This window comes from Dendrobium catenatum, unplaced genomic scaffold (genome assembly GCF_001605985.2).
Source record: "Dendrobium catenatum unplaced genomic scaffold, ASM160598v2 fragScaff_scaffold_273, whole genome shotgun sequence".
NCBI lineage: Eukaryota > Viridiplantae > Streptophyta > Magnoliopsida > Asparagales > Orchidaceae > Dendrobium > Dendrobium catenatum.
In genome coordinates, this window is record NW_021318735.1 from 1,049,233 (window position 1) to 1,071,949 (window position 22,717).

Below are 22,717 nucleotides of genomic sequence, written 5' to 3' on the forward strand. Positions count from 1 at the left end.
AACATAAAAAATTTGGATCATAACCATACAAATATAAAAATTGGACTAATAAACAGACAATGCAGGATCATATGAGAGCTTCTCATGCCAACTTCTGCAACTCCTGCAGTTTAGTTAATCAATGCTTGAATTGTTCCTCCAGAGTTCTCTTTTATTAAAAGATAGGAAATCTGCTTCAAATTTCTTGGAAGTAAATGCTAAGCCATGCAATGCAGATTTTCTTATAGAAAGTGAGCACAAATAGAAAAATGGCTTCTTCCTCAATCCTCATCATCAGTACAATTTCCTATGCCTTTAGCTCTAAGAGAGATCAATGGCAGCTTTAGCAGTTTTATGAAACCAAACAAGAAGTAGAACTCATCATGTTTGCTTTTCCTGATCAAGAACAGAGTAATAAGAACAATAGGGTTATGAGAACATTAGGTGAAATATAACCAAAAATAGGGCAAATCCTTGGCAAAAAAAGAGTCCAAGGCCAAAGCTTATTTTACAAACACCAGTTTGTTTTCTCATTCGGATCAAACATACCCCATTATAAATAAAAAAAGGCACTTCATTAAGTGATTCATGAATTTTATGTTTGGAAATGGAGTTCAAAGGACAGTAATATCGTAGGAAAATGTAAATTTCATTTATTTTGTAGATCGTAGGGAAGATTAACATAAAAAAATGATTAAAAAAAATTATGCACAGCAGTTGTACTGTATATACAACAACATCAAACCTTTGTCCCACTAAGTGGGGTCGGTTACATGAATACTTTTTCTCCATTAGGTCCTGTTAAAAGTCAAATTCTCGTTTAAATCTAATAAAAAAAATCATTTCTAATATTTTCTAACCAAGTCTTTTTAGGTCTACCTCTACCTTTCTTAACGTAAGTCAAATTTAATACTTCTAATTTCCTATCCAGTTATCGAAAGGCCGTTGTTTTATGTGACCAAATCATCTAAAGCAGCGGTACTGTATATAAATAATGGAAATCCACAGGACATAGATAAAGCAAATAGTTCAATCAAAACTAGAGAGGGTAATGTGTCTGATTCACAAATATATTGGTTTAAAAAAGCATTAAGTTTGATGCTTACTGTTTTGATGATTTTTTAATATTTACTTTTGCCAAAAAAAATCATTTCGGGCTTTCTCCAGACAATCACAAGCATCTTTAGGTTTTTTTCCCGTTAAAAACACTAGCGTTATACAAGTAATTTTAAGAGAGAAGCTAAACAAAAAACTTCTGCGAGTAAGTAAACCTCAGTGCTTCATTTGACGCCTGGATAATAAAGAAACCATCCATATTCATGAACAGTAGAAAATTGTTAAAAACAATATCTTCTTTCTACCATTTTATCATGATAAAAAAAAGAATGTTTCAAAGTAGTTAGCGGAAAGTAAGTTATTATAAGAATGAGATACAAACAGGACATGTACACGACACAACATAAACATAGAATATGACATGTCAATTATTGAAAATATAAGATACGAATATGAGTTGAAGATGACAATATAATTTTATATCTTAAAAATAATACACGAAAATTAAATAAGCATAATATTAAGAATAATAAAGAAATGATAAATCAATTTAACTAGAATTTATGTTTAAAATAACTATTATTATAATGTTGAGAATCTGAAATCGATGTCATGCGTCGAGAGGGGAATATCTAACGTTGTCAAGACTCGAGTGTCAATGTCATGCATTACAAATTGGATGTCCTTGTCGACATGGCATCAGCCGTCAATGTTGATATGACGTTGGACAAAGATGATATGTCGAGACGACACATGGGTGTGATTATGGATGGAGAAATTGCAACGTAAGACAACATTGAATGTTGATTTCAAGGTGGTTTTAGACGTCAATGTTGAGACATTGTTAGGCCTCGATGAAACACCATTGTCGTTGTGACCTGCTAGAGAGAAATAAAAATGAAAAGGTTCAAGGGATAGGTATTACGTGCGAGAAATTGATTTAGTGCTCTGGAAATAAATAAGAAATTTAATTCGTTTTAATAAATAAAAATTAAAATAGAAAAGTTATATTCAAACATAATTTTTTCATAAAATATTTAGGATATGCAGGCTTGATTTTTTATAAGTATTATTTTAATCGGATACATCTTAACCATGTGATAGAGGCATGTCGAATGTGTTTTAGTTTTCAACATATATTGAACCCTGAATACCTCCTCAAGGAGAAGTCTGGGTGAATCATAGATGAGAATGGGTGAATCATAGATGAGAATGTAGATCGTTATGTTGAAAATAAGATAGAATTTAAAAATATTAAATTGAAGAGACAATGTATGCATAATAACTTATTGAAAATAAGATGGTGAAAAATAGATTTAGAAAGTTTTATTAAATATAATGTTTGATAGAGAAGATACAATAATAATATGGATTAAAACAAATAGGATTCATGTTATGATTATTTGATAAATTTTATGTTAGTTGTCAGCTACCTAACGCAACTCTCTACTTCCTCACCCAAGACTTGGAACTAATAATGGCAGTGTTAAAATAAAACAAACAGAAAATGATTAAAAAAATTGGACCAAAAGAATATTTTGATAACAGTTATCATACAATCATGATAATTTTTAAGATTGATGAAGCGCTGATGCAAAAGAGTTTCTAATCCAATCACTTGGAAGAACATTAAGATGTTATTTTAATTTATTAAAAGAATAACATTTGAACTCTCTATGACTAGTCTCGAAGAAATGTGGATGTAATTCCAAAAGTAAGGCTAAAAGTGAATAAAAAATTAATTGAAAAGTTAAGAAGGCAATATGCTAACCTTCATCATAAATACATGTATATGTAACAAGACAACATTTCCACATGGTACAGCTACACATCCAAAACTATTTAACGTTCAACAAATTTTTACCTGCCATTTCTCAAAGTCCCTAAATTTTAATCCATTAGAAGATAACTCCTCGAATTCACTTCAGTTAATTACAAGCAACTCCCCTTTATCTTTTTTAGAAACTTACATTTCTAACTTACAGAAAATAAAATGTCAAGGATAACCTTGTCATCTTTTCACAATTGTAAGAAAAGAATTTTGAAAGAACTGTGGCAACAGCAAGTTGTAAAAGATTTAAAAACAACTGAGTGATAATACGAGAAATTATACAAGGCGACATGATCAACCAACAGGAATTAGATAGGGACTTTCATCATGAGTAAAGGAAAGATAAATTAACATATTCCTACCTTTGATCAAGCATGCAGGCATTGGAAACTTCCATCTTTGGTGATGTCCTTCCAAAAATGTTTGCCATACTTCTCCAAAATGAAATTTCTGATGTGACTGAAAAAGTTAGGGGTAGAACTTCATGTCTTTAATAATATGAGAAGTTAGTAATTATACGGTTAAAGTAATAACACCTGAGCGCACAAACAATGTTAAGATGTCACCATTTGCAGACAATTCAATCTAAGTTTGTTTTGACAGAAGCACTTCGGCCAAACTGGATAATAATTGGTTTGCCTTTAAACAGATATCCATTCACTAAATTCTGCAAGGATATGAAAAAAACATCAATTTGAGTTCAACAACTAGTTCCGCACGAAACTACAAAAATTTTTGCAAATGCTCTCCATGCGTTCTCTAATTACTTCTTAAAACCAGTTTAAGCAAGAAAGAATGAGATCAGCTAGAGCATTATTAAGATAAGGCAAACACTGCTTGTAATTCATTTTGTTCTGATACAGGTCGACCATCCATATTAAGCTGTCAAGGCAAAGTATACTCTTGTGCACGCACTAACATTTAAAAGATTGAGGTTGCGAAGCTATTTCAATGCATGGGACTAGCGCAAGTTGCAACACATCATATTTTCCGCAAGAACCAATGACAAAGCCAATTTAATCAAACAAAAACAAAAGGCATATTATGAGTTCAATCAACATGAAAACATACCAAGGCACGATGTGCAAGATCAATAGTTGGAAATGTCACAAAAGCTTGACCCCTCATTCGACCCTCCTGAAAAATGAAAATAAGTAAATCAAAAGTTCAGATAAAACATTCTTCTTTTGATTTATTCAACAACATGATACATTGCTTTTTATTGTCATATTGTCCTCCATATATCATAGTTAATACAATTGTTTTTTCATAAATTACCTTTAACTGGTTATAATATTCTCTTATTCAATGTTTGCAATGATAATTTCTTATGTCACATCCATCTATAATACTTTTTAACGCCATCCTTGTTTGAAACACATCCCTCTACATTCTCGTTCATATCTTAACTTGTTTTCCACCACCTAGTTTGAAGCATTCTTCTTTCATTTATCTAACTTTTTTGTTGCCTAATTGTCAAATCCATATATCATAGTTGAAAAAAATGAACGCTTCCTATTCTTTTAATAACAGAGCCGGTTCATTGTTAGTTGTTACTAACATTATATCACTTTAGCCTTAAACATCTTAGATTCTTTGCAGCATAATCTTCAGAGTTATTTATCAAAAAATAGGAAGCTGTTAGACCGGTCCAACAGGTCCGACGGGACCGAACCGTGCGCAAAGGGTGGAGAAGTTTTGCCTCCTGTACAAGGCGCATGAGCCGCAGGCCAACGGGAGCCGTTTTAGGAAGGAATTTTGAGAAAGTTTAGGAGGGAATGTAGGGACTGTTTAGAGATTTCCTTTTGATTTGGATGCATTAAATATTTTGTTTTCCTAGGGTTAGGGCATCTTGAATTTGGTTGAAATTTGAGATATCTTAGAATTAGGTTTCTTTTGGGCTCTAGCGACGTCTAGAGATTTGGGAAAGAACGATCCTCCTCTCGAATAGAGGATCAATTGTATCTTGCTATTTTCCGTTTCCCTTTCATCAAATAATACAAATATCTACTGTTTTCGTGGTTTTTTTTTTTTTGTGTGTAGAAGCTCGTTGTTTTTCGAATATTGATAGAAAATACTTGAGATCTACAAGTATTTCGTATCAGAAGCTTGCTTAAATTCTCATATGATCATCATCTTTAGCCTTATCCTAACTATGGGTTGTCTTTATGAATCAGATTCCCCATTCATTCCTATCATGTGTTATATCATGCGTCAACTCCTTCATGCAAAACAATTTGTACAACTAACCGTATTAACTCATATCTTCCGCTTCAGCTTACAAATCATTACACATTGATTTATACACTTGCTTCATTGGTGTATAATTTGAAATCTTGTTTACATATCCAAACACTTTTATTAACATTACATTATCTTGAGTAGATGCAAGCTCACCTTTCTAATATATATATATATATTGCCACTCAACTATGCTTAGAGATTTTTTTGTTGCATAACACTTGAGATTCATATAGTATAACAATCTGGTTACAATTTTACAAAATTTATCTTCCTCTATAGAATATTTATGCTTATCATATAGCGGATCAAAAGTTTTATATTATAAATATTAATTTCCGTAAGGTAAATACATGTTAGACCGGTCCAATGGACCGGTCCAGGCGGAGAAGGAGCGAACGTCTCCGCCTCTTCCGTCAGCCGCACGCACGCAAGCTCCACGGGAGTGTTTTAGGAAGGATTTTTTGGAGGTTTAAGAGAGAAACTTGAATGTAGGGACTGTTTAGGGAATTCCTTTTGATTTGTACCATTAAATAGATGGTTTTCCTAGGGTTTGAATATCTTGAATTTGGCTGAAATTTGAGATCTCTTAGATCTAGGTTTTCTTTGGGCTCTAGCGGCGCCTAGAGATTTGGGAGAGATCGATCCTCCTCTCGAATTGAGGATCAATTGTATCTTTGCTTGTCCAATGTGTGTTAGTTTTCGACATATATTGAACCCTGAATATCTCCTTAAGGAGAAGTCTTGGTGCATCATATATGAGAATGTAGATCGTCATGTTCAAAATAAGATATAGAATTTAAAAATATTCTATTGAAGAGCCAATGTCCGTATAATAATTTATTGAAAATAAGATGCTAAAAAATAGATTTAAAAAGTTTTATCAAATATAATGCGTGCTAGAAGATATAATAATAATATGGATTAAAACAAACAGGATTCATGTCATGATTATTTGATAAATTTTATGTTAGTTGTCAACTAGCTAACGCAACTCTCCAATTTCCTCACCCAAGAATTGAACCTAATAATGGCAGTGCTAAAATAAAACAAACAGGAAATGATTAAAAAAATTGGACCAAAAGAATATTTGGATAACAGTTATCATACAATCATGATAATTTTTATGATTGATGAAGCGCTGATGCACAAGAGTTTCTAATCCAATCACTTGGAAGAACATTAAGATGTTATTTTAATTTATTAAAAGAATAACATTTAAACTCTCTATGACTAGTCTCGAAGAAATGTGGATGTAATTCCAAAAGTAAGGATAAAAGTGAATAAAAAATTAATTGAAAAGTCAAGAAGGCAATATGCTAACCTTTCATAAATACATGTATATGTACAAGACAACATTTCCACATGGTACAGCTACACATCCAAAACTATTTAACGTTCAACAAATCTTTACCTGCCATTTCTCAAAGTCCCAAAATTTTAATCCATTAGAAGATAACTCCTCAAATTCACTTCAGTTAATTACAAGCAACTCCCCTTTTATCTTTTTTAGAAACTTACATTTCTAACTTTCTGAAAATAAAATGTCAAGGATAACCTTGTAATCTTTTCACAATTGTAAGAAAATAATTTTGAAAGAACTGTGGCAAAAGCAAGTTGTAAAAGATTTAAAAACAACTGAGTGATAATAAGAGAAATTATACAAGGCGACATGTTCAACCAACAGGAATTAGATAGGGACTTTTATCATAAATATATGAAAGATAAATTAACATATACCTACCTTTGATCAAGCACGCAGACATTGAAAACTTCCATCTTTGGTGTGTCCTTCCAAAAATGTTTGCCATACTTCTCCAAAATCAAATTTCTGATGTGGCTGAAAAAGTTAGGGGTAGAACTTCATGTTTTTAATAATATGAAAGGTTAGTAATTATTCGGTTAAAGTAATAACACCTGAGCGCACAAACAATGTTAATATGCCAGTATGCCACCATTTGCAGACAATTCAATCTAAGCTTGTTTTGACAGGACTTCGGCCAAACTGGATAATAATTGGTTTGCCTTTAAACAGATATCCATTCACTAAATTCTGCAAGGATATTAAAAAAAAAAACATCAATTTGAGTTCAACAACCTAACTTATTCTTCACGAAACTACAAAAAAAAAATTGCAATCCTCTCCATGTGTTCTCTAATTTCTTCTTAACACCAGTTTAAGCAAGAAAGAATGAGATATGCCTATTTTATCAAACAAAAACAAAAGGCATATTATGAGTTCAATCAACATGAAAACATACCAAGGCACACTGTGCAAGATCAATAGTTGGAAATGTCACAAAAGCTTGACCCCTCATTCGACCCTCCTGAAAAATGAAAATAAGTAAATCAAAGTTCAGATAAATCATTCTTCTTTTGATTTATTCAACAACATGATACATGGTTTTTTTATTGTCATATTGTCATCCATATATCATAGTTAATACAATTGTTTTTTCATAAATTACCTTTAACTCGTTATAATATTCTCTTATCCAATGTTTGCCATGATAATCTCTTATCTCACATCCATCAATAATATTTTTTAACGCCATCCTTGTTTGAAAAACATCCATCTACATTCTCGTTCATATCTTAACTTGTTTTCCACCACCTAGTTTGAAACATTCTTATTTTCATTTATCAAACTTTTTTGTTACCTAATTGTCAAATGAATATATCCTAGTTGAAAAAATGAACGTTTCCTATTCTTTTAATAACAGAGCCGGTTCATTGTTAGTTGTTACTGACAGTATATCACTGCAAACATCTTAGATTCTTTGCAGCATAATCTTCAGAGTTATTTATCAAACAATACAAAGCTTGCTTAAATTCTCATATGATCATCAACTTTAGCCTTATCCTAAATATGGATTGTCTTTTTGAATCAGATTCTCCATTCATTCCTATCATGTGTTAAATCATGCGTCAACTTCTTCATGCAAAACAATTTGTACAACTAACCATGTTAACTCATATCTTCCGCTTCAGCTTACAAATCATTACACATTGATTTATACACTTGCTTTATTGGTGTAAAATTTGAAATCTTTTTTACATATCCAAACACTTTAATTAACATTACATTATCTTGAGTAGATGCAATCTCACCTTTCTAATATAATATTTTCTAAATCTATCATTCTAATTTAACCACACATTGATCTTTATATTTTTTTGCCACTCAACTATGCTTAGAGATTTTTTGTTGCATAACACTTGAGATTCATATAGTATAACAATCTTGGTTGCAATTTTACAAAAATTATCTTCCTCTATAGAATATTTATGCTTATCGTATAGCAGATATTAATTTCCGTAAGGTAAATACATCCTTATGATACTATCTGTTTTAAAATGAGCACATACAAAAACAACTTCATGTTGCCCTACTTTAATTTAATCATACATTCATACTGTTCAAGAGGTAGAATCATAAATGTCATTACAGGAAGTTCAGATATTTCTAATGCTTAGTAGTAAAATGTAGAGCTGACTCAAAAATGTAAATGAGAGTTTGTATGGTATAAAAGGTATTTGTAATGTTGTTTCATATTGAATCATGTGCAATTTGAAATAAATTGGATAAGATCAATCTAAAAATCAGACCTGCATCAGCTTGATGTTAAGATTAGACTTGGTAGCCTCTACACTTTCAAAAAGTGAACCTGCAAGTACAATAAATGCACGTATGCTTGACAAATGTGCTGAAATGATGATAGAACTTCAGTTTTTTAAAGTGCTTTTCTGACATCTAACATACCAAATATGAAGTAGAAATCATCGACCACCACATCTTTTGCCAAGTTCTTGATGTAAAGGACAGTGGCAGGGTTCCCAGTGGCGTAGTTCTACAAAAGCAGGGTTTACAGTATATTAAATATGATACAAGTTACTCATAACTTAGATCAAGTATAATGATACTGGTTAATATATATATATATATATAGCCAGGGGAGGACATCCACACATAAAAAAGTAAACCTATGTAGAAAAAAATTTTGCAGAAATTTTATCTGACTTTCTGTTTAATTTTATAAGTGAAGAAGCTTCTAGAAATTCAAAAAACTTTCCATGCCTTGAACATAGGAAGTGATAGTATTTCCTCCGGTGGAATCTTCCCTCTGCCTATTTCCTCTGCGGTTAAATAGGATTTTCCTGCATTTGAAGTCTCTGTAGGTTCACTGAACCTGACGTCATCTTCGGCTATATCCTTTTGTGCTGGCTTAGCAGTGATCTTTATCTGCAGGAAAATCAAGCACAAAAAAGTTTAACAAAATATCACGATAAAAGCATCCAAATTTAAGATATTGTATGGATTATAGTCCAACCTGTAGCACTGGGTTTTTCTTCTTTATCACTGGAACTTCTTTTGGAACCAATGCAGCAGGTTTCAGTCCTACAGATACATGTTCTACACATTTATCAACTGCAGGGCCAACAATGGCCTCCCTTTTAGCCCGTTTATGAGCATGGCCATCATCAGCATCCTCCTAGCAAAAAGCACACAGAAAAATACCTCGTAAAGGATAAACAATGATGCGTATCAAACACACGAGAAAATACCTCTGATGACTCCAATTCAGATTCACTGCTTGAGAGATCAACCGATTGAGGCTTTGGTGTAAATGGGGGTGGTGGAGGCGGCGGAGCAGGTACTGGAGGAGGTAAGGGTGGGGTAGGAAGTGCCATACGAAATGGAGCAGGAAGATTCATTTTGTTCATCAAGTGCAAAACCTGCAAATGAGAAAAGTTCCTTAATTGTGTTAAAGATGAATAAATTTCTGTATTGGTTGAAAAGACTTCAAACCTGCGTATAAAAATGGGGGACAGCAATGAGGGCATTGACAATATTGGTCAGTATATTTCCGTCTGGTGGGGGATATGCATACCTATATAGGAGAGGAAGAACAAGGTATTCCAAATAAAACAAATAAATATATCTTATTGAAGGGTGCAATTGATTGTCAGCTTTTATAACAATCCACTCTGAGAGTTTATTGAATAACATGCAACCAATTGTAAAAAAAGCCTAAGAATTAAAACAAAAAAAATAGCAATAACAACACAGAAATATATCAAGCTACTTATGGTTGATGAAAGTTGGGTGTGGAAGATAAACTGCATAGGATACAAAAACAAAAAGCAGCTACCTCCATGGCTTGGAAAAATCCTGCATATATAGCAAATCCTTAATGAAAATGATACAGGAACATTCTACGGCAAATATATGCATGTGCAATAGACCTAATGTGCATCACATTACTATATCTTAAAATTTTCAAGTTATAAAAGAAGTAACGAGCATGATATGATTAATTAGTAAACCTAATCCAAACATTTCATTAAATATAAAAAGGTATTGATATCGAAGTTGATCGTGCCAGAATAATAAATGTTTAAGATGAATGTGTGACAAAATTAAAAAGGATAAATTAAAGAATAACTATATGAAAGGAATACTTGGAGTTGTCTCTATTAAAAAAAATAAATTGAAATTAAATGACAAATTTAGGGCGGCATGCACAACAAAGTGCAGAAAATATACCATTAAGACAACTAGATAAAAATAGCATAATAAATTAGGAAGCAAAAAATGGTGAACCTAACTTAACATGGATAAAACTTGTTCAAATTGGCTTACGAAGAATAGGTTCTATGCCTCAAGCAGCACTATCGACTTCTTTTTAGATCCACTAAGGGTTAGCTCTATATATTCCAGGTTGTTTTGATGATCTAGATCTATCTGATACTCCAAAACATAAATCCTCTCCCATCATAATTTACCCCACTATGGTAACCCAACGACCAAAATATCTTATCCATCAATAAGATCATATGGCATGTGTGGTTCATTTGACCACCCGACACATTTCGGCCCTCCAACCATTTGAGACCAATCATCAATTTAGTGGCCCACTAAGTTATTACTCAACATGTCGACACGGACATGGCTTGTCAACACACATATGAATCATCAACACACACCTATCTTGCACATCCTTTGACCCATTATCCTCCAACTCATTATCATCCTTTCACTAACTGATATATCACCTCAAAATCTTCACTTTCACCGTCTTCGAGTATTGTTGACTTGTTCCATTCAACTACGCATCCTACCACCCAAATTCGTCCAACGCATGCAACGGCTGCATGTGTCGATAGCACCAATGCACACTTGTTATCAAAGACTCATTAGCTTCCTATCCAATGTCTTTGACCTTGCTCCCAAGCAAAGCCACTCAAAGTTTTTAAACACTACGATCATTACGCTGTATGATGTACAAGTCTTTTTCTCCTCCCCACTCTTCTCTCGTGTGAGCCTTTTTCAATTGTTGTTGTGTTCTCCACCAAATACCCGTTCCCATCTTATCATCATAAAACATTAATGAATGATCAACAACCCCTAGAACAACCTTGAAATACTCTTCAAGATGGGGCCTTTATGTCTAAATTAAGATGCTAGGAAATTTATCCCAACAAGTAGTGTGTTGTCCTCCATCTATGGACCCATTGTTTTTGATCCCCATCGTCATCAACCTATTGGCAAACATGCGCCCAATACCTATCGGCCTATCACCCAACACCAACTACACATTTGTTTTGCTAACTTCAAAACTCATTATGAATGGACTCAACATCTGTCTTGACTCCTCCCACTAGCTCCAACACCTGTTGGGACCATGTCAATAACATTGGGGCATTCTTAGGAGTAAAACTCACACTCACAAACTAGGTGCCTTTAAATAGCTCCTCCATAGTCACAAAAGGGTTATTGGAAATAGAGAACTTGAAAATTACTAGGCAATAGGACAAAAAAAAAAAAAACAAGGCGAAAGGCTTATTGCTATATGTAATCTCATGAGTGGCCCTAGTAAAATGTTCTTGAATAAGTGAACGTCATTTACAAGAAGAGAATTAAACCATTAATGAGTACTATCTTTAAAATTGATGGATAGAATGAGGCACTTAACAATGTCAAAAAATTGTTGATGGAGAAAGACATGTTTGGGAGGGGTTACATAGAAACAAAGGAGGAAGTATTGTGATAAATCTACTACATGATGAGGCAGAGAGAGAATATTATAGAAAATAAAATAATAGAGATTATAATGATTTGGTACACATACCTACATCTACTGCTAGTGTGAATAAGAAAAAATATCCACTATATCATCAAATAAATTATGTTAAAAAACTTTATGGTGCATAGAGAGCTTTCCAGAATGCCAAGAAGGGATATAAGAGAAGATATAAGGAAGAAGGGATATAAGAGAAGATATAAGGAGAGGTTGCACTAGAGAAGATAAGAGTAACTTTTCTACAACAAATGGGAAGAGAAAAAATAGAAATAAAAATGCAACACTCGGGTCTTCTCACCTGAGATGGGATGGATGATGATGTTGTAGACTTTAAAGAGTATCTTCTTAAAGCCACCAAATTCAGAAGTCGAAGTAAACAATGATGGTGAAAAATGAAAGTGATTCCTCTTAGAGCCCTTGGAAGTGGTGACTAATTCAGGGATATTTGGAAATTTTCTCATGAGTTGGAAGGGTGTTGGGATTAGAGTTCCTGGAGATAACTTTGAATTAGAAAAACATGATAGAAGAGAGAGTTTTAAAGATCTTTGGGCTTAGCCTGGGTGTCGTGCAACAAAGAGGAAGAGGAGGAGGTGGAGCTGGTGGGGATAGAGCATAAAAGGTGCAGTGGATTTGGGGTTTTAAAGAAGAGAGAAGGTAGGATAGAGTTGGTATAAGTGGGTTTAGCTTGTGTGATGAAGGAGGTAGGTGGTAGTTGGCCAAAGTGGTGTTGGGAATGCTGGAAGCAACTATAGCCTTGTGTGAGGGAGAAGAGGAGAGGCTTGGGATTCAGAAGATGCAAGAGACCAAATGGTATAGCGAATCTTGAGATACTAGTCATGTTTTTTTTTTTAATTTTTTGAAATTGGTGTGAATGGGATGAGAAGAAACTGCATGCCGAATAAACGAGCATATACAATGAGCGAGAAATCTGAAAGTTTGGAAGGAATTTGAAGCGATTTGATTTTTTTTTTTCAAATAACTAACTATACACACACGCATATGCATGTATATTTTAATTTTCTCTAACAAATTTCTTGTCGCTTGTGTGTCCCAAAATTGCGTATTGTTGTCTTGCATGCAAGCAAATTTTATCTCAAAATTACGTGTTATTTTTTGCCTTTATGTGGCTACTCAAACGACATGAATGACATTTTCAGGTAATTTCCATGTTTCAGACATGTTGATGCAATTTGTTTTCTAAATAAGCAGTTTTCTTGAGATGTCATGTCAGTATTCCAATATTTTCACAGTGCTTACTCATAGTGTGCGCGAGATGCTTTTTTGGGTTAAATTCGACATTTCCAACACGTCAACACAGACTTTTTTGCAAACGGGCAAAATTCGGACAACTTTTAGACAACATCAAGTCCGTAGTCCATCATTTCCTTGCATTCGATCATGAGAGGTAAGGTACTTTCCTTAGTATTTTCAACGCCCTGGAAATGTCGAAGTAGTTCATTTTATGAGTGGACAATGTTTGATTGGCTTCAGTCACAATACTCAATCATTGTCTTTGTCACCCTTACTCTAATCGGTCATGAAATGCAAACAAAGATCAACATGCATATCCAAAGTAATATTGTCATCTTCCAGTTTGCTTTATATTTATAAAACAAAAAAGTTATACCATAGAAAAACATTATAATCTTAGGCAAAAATGAGTAGCTTATCATGGCACCAGATATTATACTGAAAAAATAGAAATCAAGCAGGAAAAACAATGATATCAAAGGACACAGGCATACATGGTGGTAGAAAAACATGAGAACATACTCGAGATGTGGAGGGAAGGGGTAATCAACACCAAGTCTTGGAGCTATTGGCTCACCACCAAATTTCATGCTTTTGGGATGAACAAAAGCATCTTTAGTTGTTAGCATGGATGTACCAGAAGCATCCTTCAAAGACAGTCCTACACTTTTGGGGTTCATGTTTTTTGAAGTAGCCTTATCAGCACGATCAACTGTCAGCACCTTTCCTAGAAATCTCAATCTGAGATATTACCAAGTAACAAATTGTGAGGAATTAAATACCAAATAATTGATGTACGGTGTTCGCAGGTAAAATGAAGCACATATGTAAATAGTCCACAAACATTTTGGATAAAATTAATGATGAAAAGAAAATATAGATAGATTTTCAGAAAACTGATTTTAAGGCAGACGAGATTCAGGAAAATAATGAATTACCAATCAATACATCAGTAAAAAAAATGATAATAACAATGAAAGAATCAAAATGTGGCCACAAAATATGTTTTATTTTATCATTGCGTGCAACTAGTTACAAGGCCCTTGAAAATAAAAAAATAACTTTGGCCAAAGTGAAATGATCAAATTCAAGAGACGTACCGGTTAAGCTGCAAATGCGCCTGAGATGCTAAAGCTTCATCTTTAAAATCCACGAAGGCACAATTTCGTAAACTACCATAAAAAATAGAAAGCAAAAGCATAAGTGCCTAATAATAAAGGCTTGTACAGAGAGTAATAAGGATAACAAGCAATCAGTTTAACATAAGATTAGTTCAAATTTCAAAACTTAAAACAACGAGACACCATTCTCAATCCTAAAAACAACCTCATTACTCAAAAGAGTACTGTTACACACCCAAATAGATCCACATTTAGAATGACGACATCAAAAGCATTAATGAACACTCTAAAAAAATGGAAGAATCTTTTTTGGACTATTTTTATAGATATAAAATTCTCATCCCAAAGGCAAGCTATCTTATCATAAAAAAGACAATTTATTTGAACAGTTTTAAGCTAGATATAAAGGTTAAAAAAATATAATTATTTTTACCTCTATATAAGCTTTTATCAGATACAAGATTTATTATTCAAATAAAAGATATTAAAGTCATTTATCAAATTAATGGTTTTTGTCTAAGACAAGGTATTTTACATATAATGTGTTTAATCCAAATATGAAAATCCTTAAAACATCTCTAATTTAGCTTAATTGAAAGCATGATTTAATAAATCTGGAATTGAAAAAGTATATTCATTTATAATTTAATACAAGTTAGCCCATTCTAGCGGTATAACTATTGGAGTGCCCTATTCTTAAGTCAAATAAAATATCTAGATTGGTTGGTTGTAGATTGAAAGATTTCAGAATGTAAAGAGATTTAGTAAATCATGTTGAAATAAACTCCTGAAATCTTAGATTTACCAGGATTTGATAAATCCAGCATTTAAGCCAAAATTTATCAAATTTTGTTAAATATAAGATTTACTTTTGGCAGGATTTAGAAAGCCCTTATAAATTGTTTGAGAGAATTAGGCTAAATCCACCCTAAATCCGACTTGAAACTGACAACCAAACAACCCCAAAATATATTATTATAAGAATCCTCAGGAGTTCTTTGGTTGCCCCTTTTAAATGAGATTTAGGCAATACTTGGGCTAAAGCTTTTTACATGGTTTATAAATATCTCAAAAAGCAGCAGCAAAATAAACCAATGATTTAGACTTCGTTTGGGACAACTTTTTTCCTGCTTCTTAAAGTAGCTTTCTAGAGCAAAAATTAAAATTTTTGTACTAAAATGCTACTTTAAGAAGCAATAAAAAAACAATCCCAAACGAAGCCTTTATTGGATTTATTAAATCTTGGTTCAAACACAATCATCAAATCTCAGTAAAACTATAATTTAAAGGATATGAGCAATATTATCTCCATTAGCATGCTCCCTCTTGGCGGGCTGCACTTTCCTTCTCGCCCTTTTCCCCTCACGAGTTTCCTCATCATACCTATCCCAGTGCTTTCATTGTGTCTCACTATCTTTCTTTCTATACAAAATGTTTATATGATTTTCCTTGTTATGTACATGTAATTATTATGTTGTATAGATTATGCTACTCATTGTGAATGAGATCTATGTGTTAAGTACTGTAAATGAATCACATTGGTTTAAGAGATTAGTATGATTCATGGAGTTTTCCGTAATTTGAAATATTTTAAATAAAAAATATTCAATTCTTTTAAAACCATAGATCCTACAAACTTCAACCAAACAGCCAACGGATTTCACAGGATTTAAGAATTGGACAGCCAAACAATCCTAACGATTTCTACTATCAGGCTTTAGTAAATCCTACTTGAATAATGAATAGGATTCATCAAATTCTACTTGTAGCCAAATAGCCCATTGAAGTTAGTTGGCTTGTCTCCATTTCGAGAGTAGATTTATTTGAGAGAATTGCAAAGTTCTACACCAAAACATCGGTTCAAATTATTGTATCATAACTGCAAAGCTATTAGCTTCGTAGGCATGGCTTACAGCAAACATAATTTCATTAAAATGAGATGCAGAAGATGGACAAAAAGTTGACGAAAAGGTTCATACCTCCCACCTGCGCAAGGCCGAACTGAGGCTGCTCCATAGTGAGAGAACAGGCGCGAGAGCATATCATCGGGGATTCCCTCCGGTAAATGCCGAACCAGAAGAGTAGCTACGGTCCCCTCTGGTGCTTCTTTTGTATCGGACATCGTCGGCGGCGGCTGCGGTGGTTGTGGCTGAGGCGGCAGTTGCTGCTGCCGAATCTGCGACTGCGAAAGAAGCGGAGAATCCTGCTGAAAGTAGACGGGGAAGCTCTCCATGTCAACCTCGACTCCTAATTTTTCCTCGCCTTCTTCCCGTGCTCACTCGCCTACGAAGCCCTAAGAATTTCGATAGACGTCCATAGGAAATGTGGCAATGTAGGCCCATTGAAGACAATCCTTCATAAGAAACACGGCCCACGACTATTGTAGGGGAACAATTATTACGTCCTCTGACCTGGCGTAGAGGTACGTTCGGCCGCCAATAATATATCGCCACGTGCTCTTACTCTTTACCGCGCGGCCCGACGACTTGACCCGAAGTGGAACCCGGGAATGCTATGTTCGCGATTTTCTCGGTATTGCTCGGTATTTGCTCGGTATTGCTTTGCAAAAACGAGAAATACCGCTCTGTGAAGACCAAAATTATACAAATACCGAGTTGTACCGAGTTTTTCTACAACTCGGTACAACTCGATATTTGCTCAGGATTTGCTTAGGTATTGCTACGGATTTGCTCGGTATTGCTAGGTATTTCCTCGGTATTGCTAGAAAAAACTAGGTACAACTCGGTACAACTCAGTATTTGCTCAGAATTTGCTCGGTATTGCTAAGGATCTGCTCGGTATTGCTAGGTATTTGCTCGGTATTGTTAGAAAAAACTAGGTACAACTCGGTACAACTCAGTATTTGCGCGGTATTGCTAAGGATTTGCTCGGTTTTGCTAGAAAAAACTAGGTATAACTCGATACAACTCAATATTTGCTTAGGATTTGCTCGATATTGCTAGGGATTTGCTCGGTATTGCTAGGTATTTGCTCGGTATTGGTAGAAAAAACTAGGTACAACTCGGTATTTGCTAGATATTTGAAATATATCCAAAAGGTGATGGGATGTTGTTCGGCTCGTCAAGGAATTAAAAAAACGCACGCGCTAGAACCCAAAAAAAAGCGGGTCGGGTCGGGGGGGGGGGCAATTGCCCCCCCTAAGCACATTATAGTTCCGCCCCTGTTGGTGGCCGAACGTAGAGGAGCGTACGTTCACCGAACCAAATAAAAGTTCATTGTAGGGCCAAATAAGTACTTAGTTACTTTAATAGTAGATGAAGAATATTAAAACAAAGTTTGTGGCAATTTTTTTTTTTTACATCTGACTATTATATATTTTAAAATATGATATTTAAGAACGGTTGTGCCTTGAAATATTCACAGTGGTAGAGAAATGTATAGTTTAACGTCTTAGCTTTCTACGAAGATCCAGCACACAATCAGATAAAAATGGAGGGTGTAGCATTTACAAAAAACATCAAATTTTTCATGTGGAAAAGTCTGAAAGGGAAAAACACACGAGGCCTAGTCTAATTTGAATGAATCCACTAGTACTTGTAGTAAATTATAAATGAGACCCTTTATTAGAGGGAAAGCCTTGGCTTGATGTATCAAATACATCATATATAATGCATTATATGATGAAAATTGGAAGAATCAATATTGATATGTTCATTTGGTCAGCAGGACTATAGTTGGCGGGCTACAAAATTCAAAAGGACAGTAGTCGGCAGGCGATGGAGGTAAAAAAGACTATTGTATGGCAATGGAGGTCGGAATGACCATAGTCAATAGGCGACGGAGGCCAGAATGACCGTAGTCAGCGGGTGATGGAGGTCGGAAAGATTGTTGTCTGGCAACGGAGGTCGAAAGGACCGAAGACGACGAGCAACGGAGGTTAGAAAGACCGTTGTTTAGCGACAGAGATCGGAAAGACCGTTATCTGGTGACAGAGGCTGAAAGGACCATATTATGACAATAGAAAGTTTGTAGTTGACAGTCGATAGTGGTCATAAAAATTGTATTATGGAGATGGAGGTCTACAAGATTGTATTCTGAGAACGGAGGTTGGAAGGACCGTTGTCGATAGACGACATTAGTCAGAAATATTATAATATGACGATGAAGGTCGGAAGGACTGTAGTTGAGGGACGACAGTGGCCGGAAAGGCCGAAGTTGAGTGACAGTTGGTGACCGAGCAAAAGTTTGACATTAGTTAGTAGTTTGGTGTATGTCCAACAATAATTGGAAGTCGGGTGTAAGTGTAATGTTAGTTAGTGGTCAGACAGAAGTCTGGCATCAGTCGGTGGCTGGGCAGAAGTCCGACGGTGACTGATGGAAGTCCGACGATGGACTAAATTCTTGTGTCGGGCAGAAGTCTGACGGAAGTCCAATGATGAGTGATGGTCCGGTAGAGGTCCGAGCGGTGGTCGAGGAGGATCTCGATGGCAAGAGATATATCAAATTTCGCTTCATTCCTCTCCTCCCTTTATTTTGGTATCTTTCCTTGCTTCCTTGCTCGGTACCCCTTCCTCCTTCCACCTTCCATGAGGAATGAGAGTTCTATTTATAATTTTCTAAGAGTGGCATGGTCATTAAATAAAGGAAAGATCAAGGGCGTTGAGAGTGGTTTTAATGGATGGTCGATATTGATTCTCATGATTGTGGACTATTTACTTGATATTCAAATGTCTTAATGATATCAGAATATGGCGATCTTGAGCTCGTTGGATTCGTCGAATCGATTCGCTCGATTCGACTACAAGCATGTCACATTTGGAAACTGTTTGGTAATCCAAATTATGGTTTAAACCTTTCAAATGTGCTTTGGGTATTTGATTTGGACTTGTTTGAGCTTGGATTGAGTCGAATTTGGTATCATTGGGTTTGTATTTTTAAGACGTTCAGTTTGACTGTAAGTTTGCCAACATTGGCGATCAAATGGTCCCATATTTAATTTTGAAAATTTCCAACTTGATTTTGTCTCGAGATTCGTGTCCGATTAAGATAATTTTTTAATGATATATCAGTTGCCCCCTATTTTCGAACGTCAAAACTCCAGAAGTCTGAAAGTATGTGTCACATCTTTTGAGAGATTTTTTGTGCGATTTAAAACTTGAAAATAATCCAACCTTGGGAATAGAGGTCCTAAATAGCTTTAAAAGCATCAAAATAATTTTTTTAGACAAATTCTTGTTCTATAACACCAATTTTTTATTTTTTCTTAAAAATAATAGAAATGCAGCCTTCTTTTTCAATACAAGAGTGTTCAATTAAGAGGAAAAAAAAAAGTTAATACAAGTTGATCTACACTTCAAATGAAATGCACTCATTTGAGCTTAGTTTGGGACGACTTTCTTCCTGCTTCTTAAAGTAACTTTCTAGTACAAAAATTAAAAACTTTTGTACTAAAAAACTACTTTAAGAAGAAGTAATAAAGCCATCCCAAATAAAACCTTACAGACACGAGAAGAATGGAGAATGGATGGAGAGAGAGAATAAATGAGATATTGTAAAATGCGCATCACTAGTCGATTAAGTTAATGACAAATTAGAAAAATAATAAGGCAAAATTAAGCTAGAAATGATCAATAATTCCTGGTGGCATTGTAATCGCTACAATAATAACAACATCAAATCTTTATCCCACTATGTGGAACCGGCTATATAAATCATTTTTCTCCATTGTGTTATGTCAAGAATCAAATTCTCATTTAAATCTAATAAAAAAATATCATTTCTAATAAAAACTTTTTAGGTATAGGTCTACATTTCATAATATAAACCAAAATTTAATACATCTACTTTCCTAATCGAGTCATCAAAATGCCAACATTTTATGTAACCAAACCATCTCTCTAATCTTATCTGTCATTGAAGCCACTCCAACTTTTTCACATATATACTCATTTCACATTCTATCTATTACAATGAAGCCACTCATAACACCAAAGCATCATCATCTCTACAACACTTAATTTAATTTTATACTTCTCTTTAAATGACCAACATTATCTACCATAAAACATTACAAGTCTCACCACCATCTTGTATAAATTTTTTTTTTGGGAAAATTATGGGCAATAAGCCCTTTCCATTATAACTAAAAACTAGTTACATGTAAAAGCTGAAGGAAAAACAAAAACCCAAGGCAAAAAGACAGCATTGGAACAAAAAACAAAAATTCCAATGCTGAAAAAACAGACAGAATGCTAGTAAACGAAAGGCCAGAGCATAGAAGCCTTCAAAATTGGAAAGAAAAAAAACGAGACCAACCGGTGGCAGGTAACAAACCTGGACTCAGGAATTGCCACCCACACAACCTGGTTGCAAAAATACGCAAGAGGAATCCTTGCCATCCAAAGGGGAAGATGGCAATTCATCATCATCGCCCATACCTGCCACCAATGCACGAATCAGAGCACAGGAAAACCAGATTAGAAGAGAATCTCCAGACGGATCCCACAAAACATCCAGCAATACAGCTATCAGAGACCAGCAAACTCAGGTGCAACAAATCACAGCAATCCAATAAAATTTCCCTCCTTTTCCAGCGCAGAATTCTGGGCAAAACAGCCCCTTTAATTCTATGAATTAAAGATGTAGACGAGATGGAAGAAGTCCCAAATTTCCTCTCATTTCTTTCTCTCCAAATGTGATATACCAAACAACATACCAGGAGATAGTAAAAATCTTTTTCACCATGTTGTGACCCAGCAATATATTCAAAAAGTTGCATAAGATTAGGTCTCAACAACAAGAAGCCCAGTTTCCTCATCAAGCAAGAAATAATAGTGAAACAGTAGTCACATTCGAAAAAAAGGTGAGAAGCCGACTCATTATAATTGTGGCAAAGAGCACAAATGGGATCCACATTTATGCCTTTTCTAATGAGATTGTCAGCAGTCTTAAGCCCACCTTTAATGGCCATCCAACAAAAAGAAGAGTACCTAATCACATTTCTTTTGTGCCATACAAATTGCCACCAATTTACCTCCTCATAATCTTTATAGAAAAAAACCCGAAAATCTTTGTGCTTGCATTGTTTACCATTCCCCCAATACAGGTTAATATCAGTAACCGGGTCAATATTAATTTCCTGGAAAGCCTCATGAACAACAGTAGGGAGAAAATCAGGAATGGCCCAATTTCCCCTAACAATAATAGACTTAATGCTCTCATTAACAGGAAACAGAGAAAGGAAAGGACCCATAGCTACAATCTCATTAAAACATTTACCTTTATACCAATGATCCCAGTATAAAGAATAATTAGAGTGAGAGTTTCCCTCTTACAAAAAAATTATTTAGAATTACGCCCCGATAGAAACAATTTTAAAATGATTTATCAATTTCTTGTTCATATTAGACTAAAATAAAAACATCAAAAGACATGAAAAGCATGTACTTTTTGAAATCAATGGCACTTCAACAAAGATTTCAAATAAAAAGTCATCATCTCGCCTTTCCTATATGTGTAATGCACTCGTGAACATTTTTTCTGCAAACCAAAACATAATAATATTTTTATTATACAAGCATATTGTTCAACAAACATAAAGTCACACCAGATACAAACGCAGGGAAGCAAACTCCACTGCACATCTTATTCTGCAAATACTGAAAAAAAAGGACACACAAAGCCTCAAGACAGACAGTGAGAAAATCACCTTCAAATACACTCCTGCAATCAGAACAAACCAAAATAAATAAATAAAAAGTCACCATTCAACTTGCTACTAAGATAAAATAAAAGCTCTGAAGCAACTCAAGTACTTACATTAGTGAGGAGCAATCTTCCACCTCTGATTCTTTCCCTTAAGCCACTCCCAGAGTACAATTACAGTTCCTTCATGAACTCCACCGTGATCCTCATCGCCATTGAATGCATCAAAATTTAAACTAATGTTGTTGACCATTCTTATGCACCGAAATCCATCGCCCAAGTCACTGCTTTCAGCCCATAGGACAGATTCATCGAGAAAATTGGGCTTGTAAGGCACCAATTGGACCTGGTAGAAACACAAATAAAGAATGCAAATAAGAATGATGAGAAGTTGAGATCCTAATTTAGGCTTCGTTTGAGACAACCTTTTTATTGCTTCTTCAAACAGAGTTATAGTAAAAAAAATAAAATTTTTGTACTAAAACTCT

General features: G+C 34.5%; 1 protein-coding gene across 6 annotated transcripts; it reads right to left on the minus strand.

Annotated features, from left to right (window-relative positions):
• Positions 1–207: 207 nt before the first annotated feature.
• Positions 208–16,903, minus strand: LOC110113493 (U11/U12 small nuclear ribonucleoprotein 65 kDa protein). 6 transcript variants are annotated; one of them, XM_020846111.2, is made up of 14 exons: positions 16,544–16,902; positions 14,544–14,615; positions 13,966–14,184; positions 9,918–9,999; positions 9,674–9,844; positions 9,439–9,600; positions 9,186–9,350; positions 8,871–8,958; positions 8,717–8,775; positions 7,369–7,434; positions 7,025–7,160; positions 6,852–6,938; positions 6,432–6,521; positions 208–375 (listed from the first exon to the last, which is right to left on the minus strand). In XM_020846111.2, exons 1-11 carry the CDS (start codon positions 16,795–16,797, stop codon positions 7,077–7,079), a joined length of 1,422 nt encoding a protein of 473 aa, XP_020701770.1. In that variant the 5' UTR covers positions 16,798–16,902; the 3' UTR covers positions 208–375; positions 6,432–6,521; positions 6,852–6,938; positions 7,025–7,076. The 6 variants fall into 6 exon arrangements, with proteins under 6 accessions (XP_020701770.1, XP_020701769.1, XP_020701765.1 ...); XM_020846110.2 differs by having other exon boundaries at positions 6,852–6,947; XM_020846106.2 differs by lacking the exons at positions 6,432–6,521; positions 6,852–6,938; positions 7,025–7,160; positions 7,369–7,434 and adding exons at positions 3,229–3,316; positions 3,403–3,533; positions 3,938–4,003 and having other exon boundaries at positions 16,544–16,903.
• Between the last annotated feature and the right edge of the window lie 5,814 nt (positions 16,904–22,717).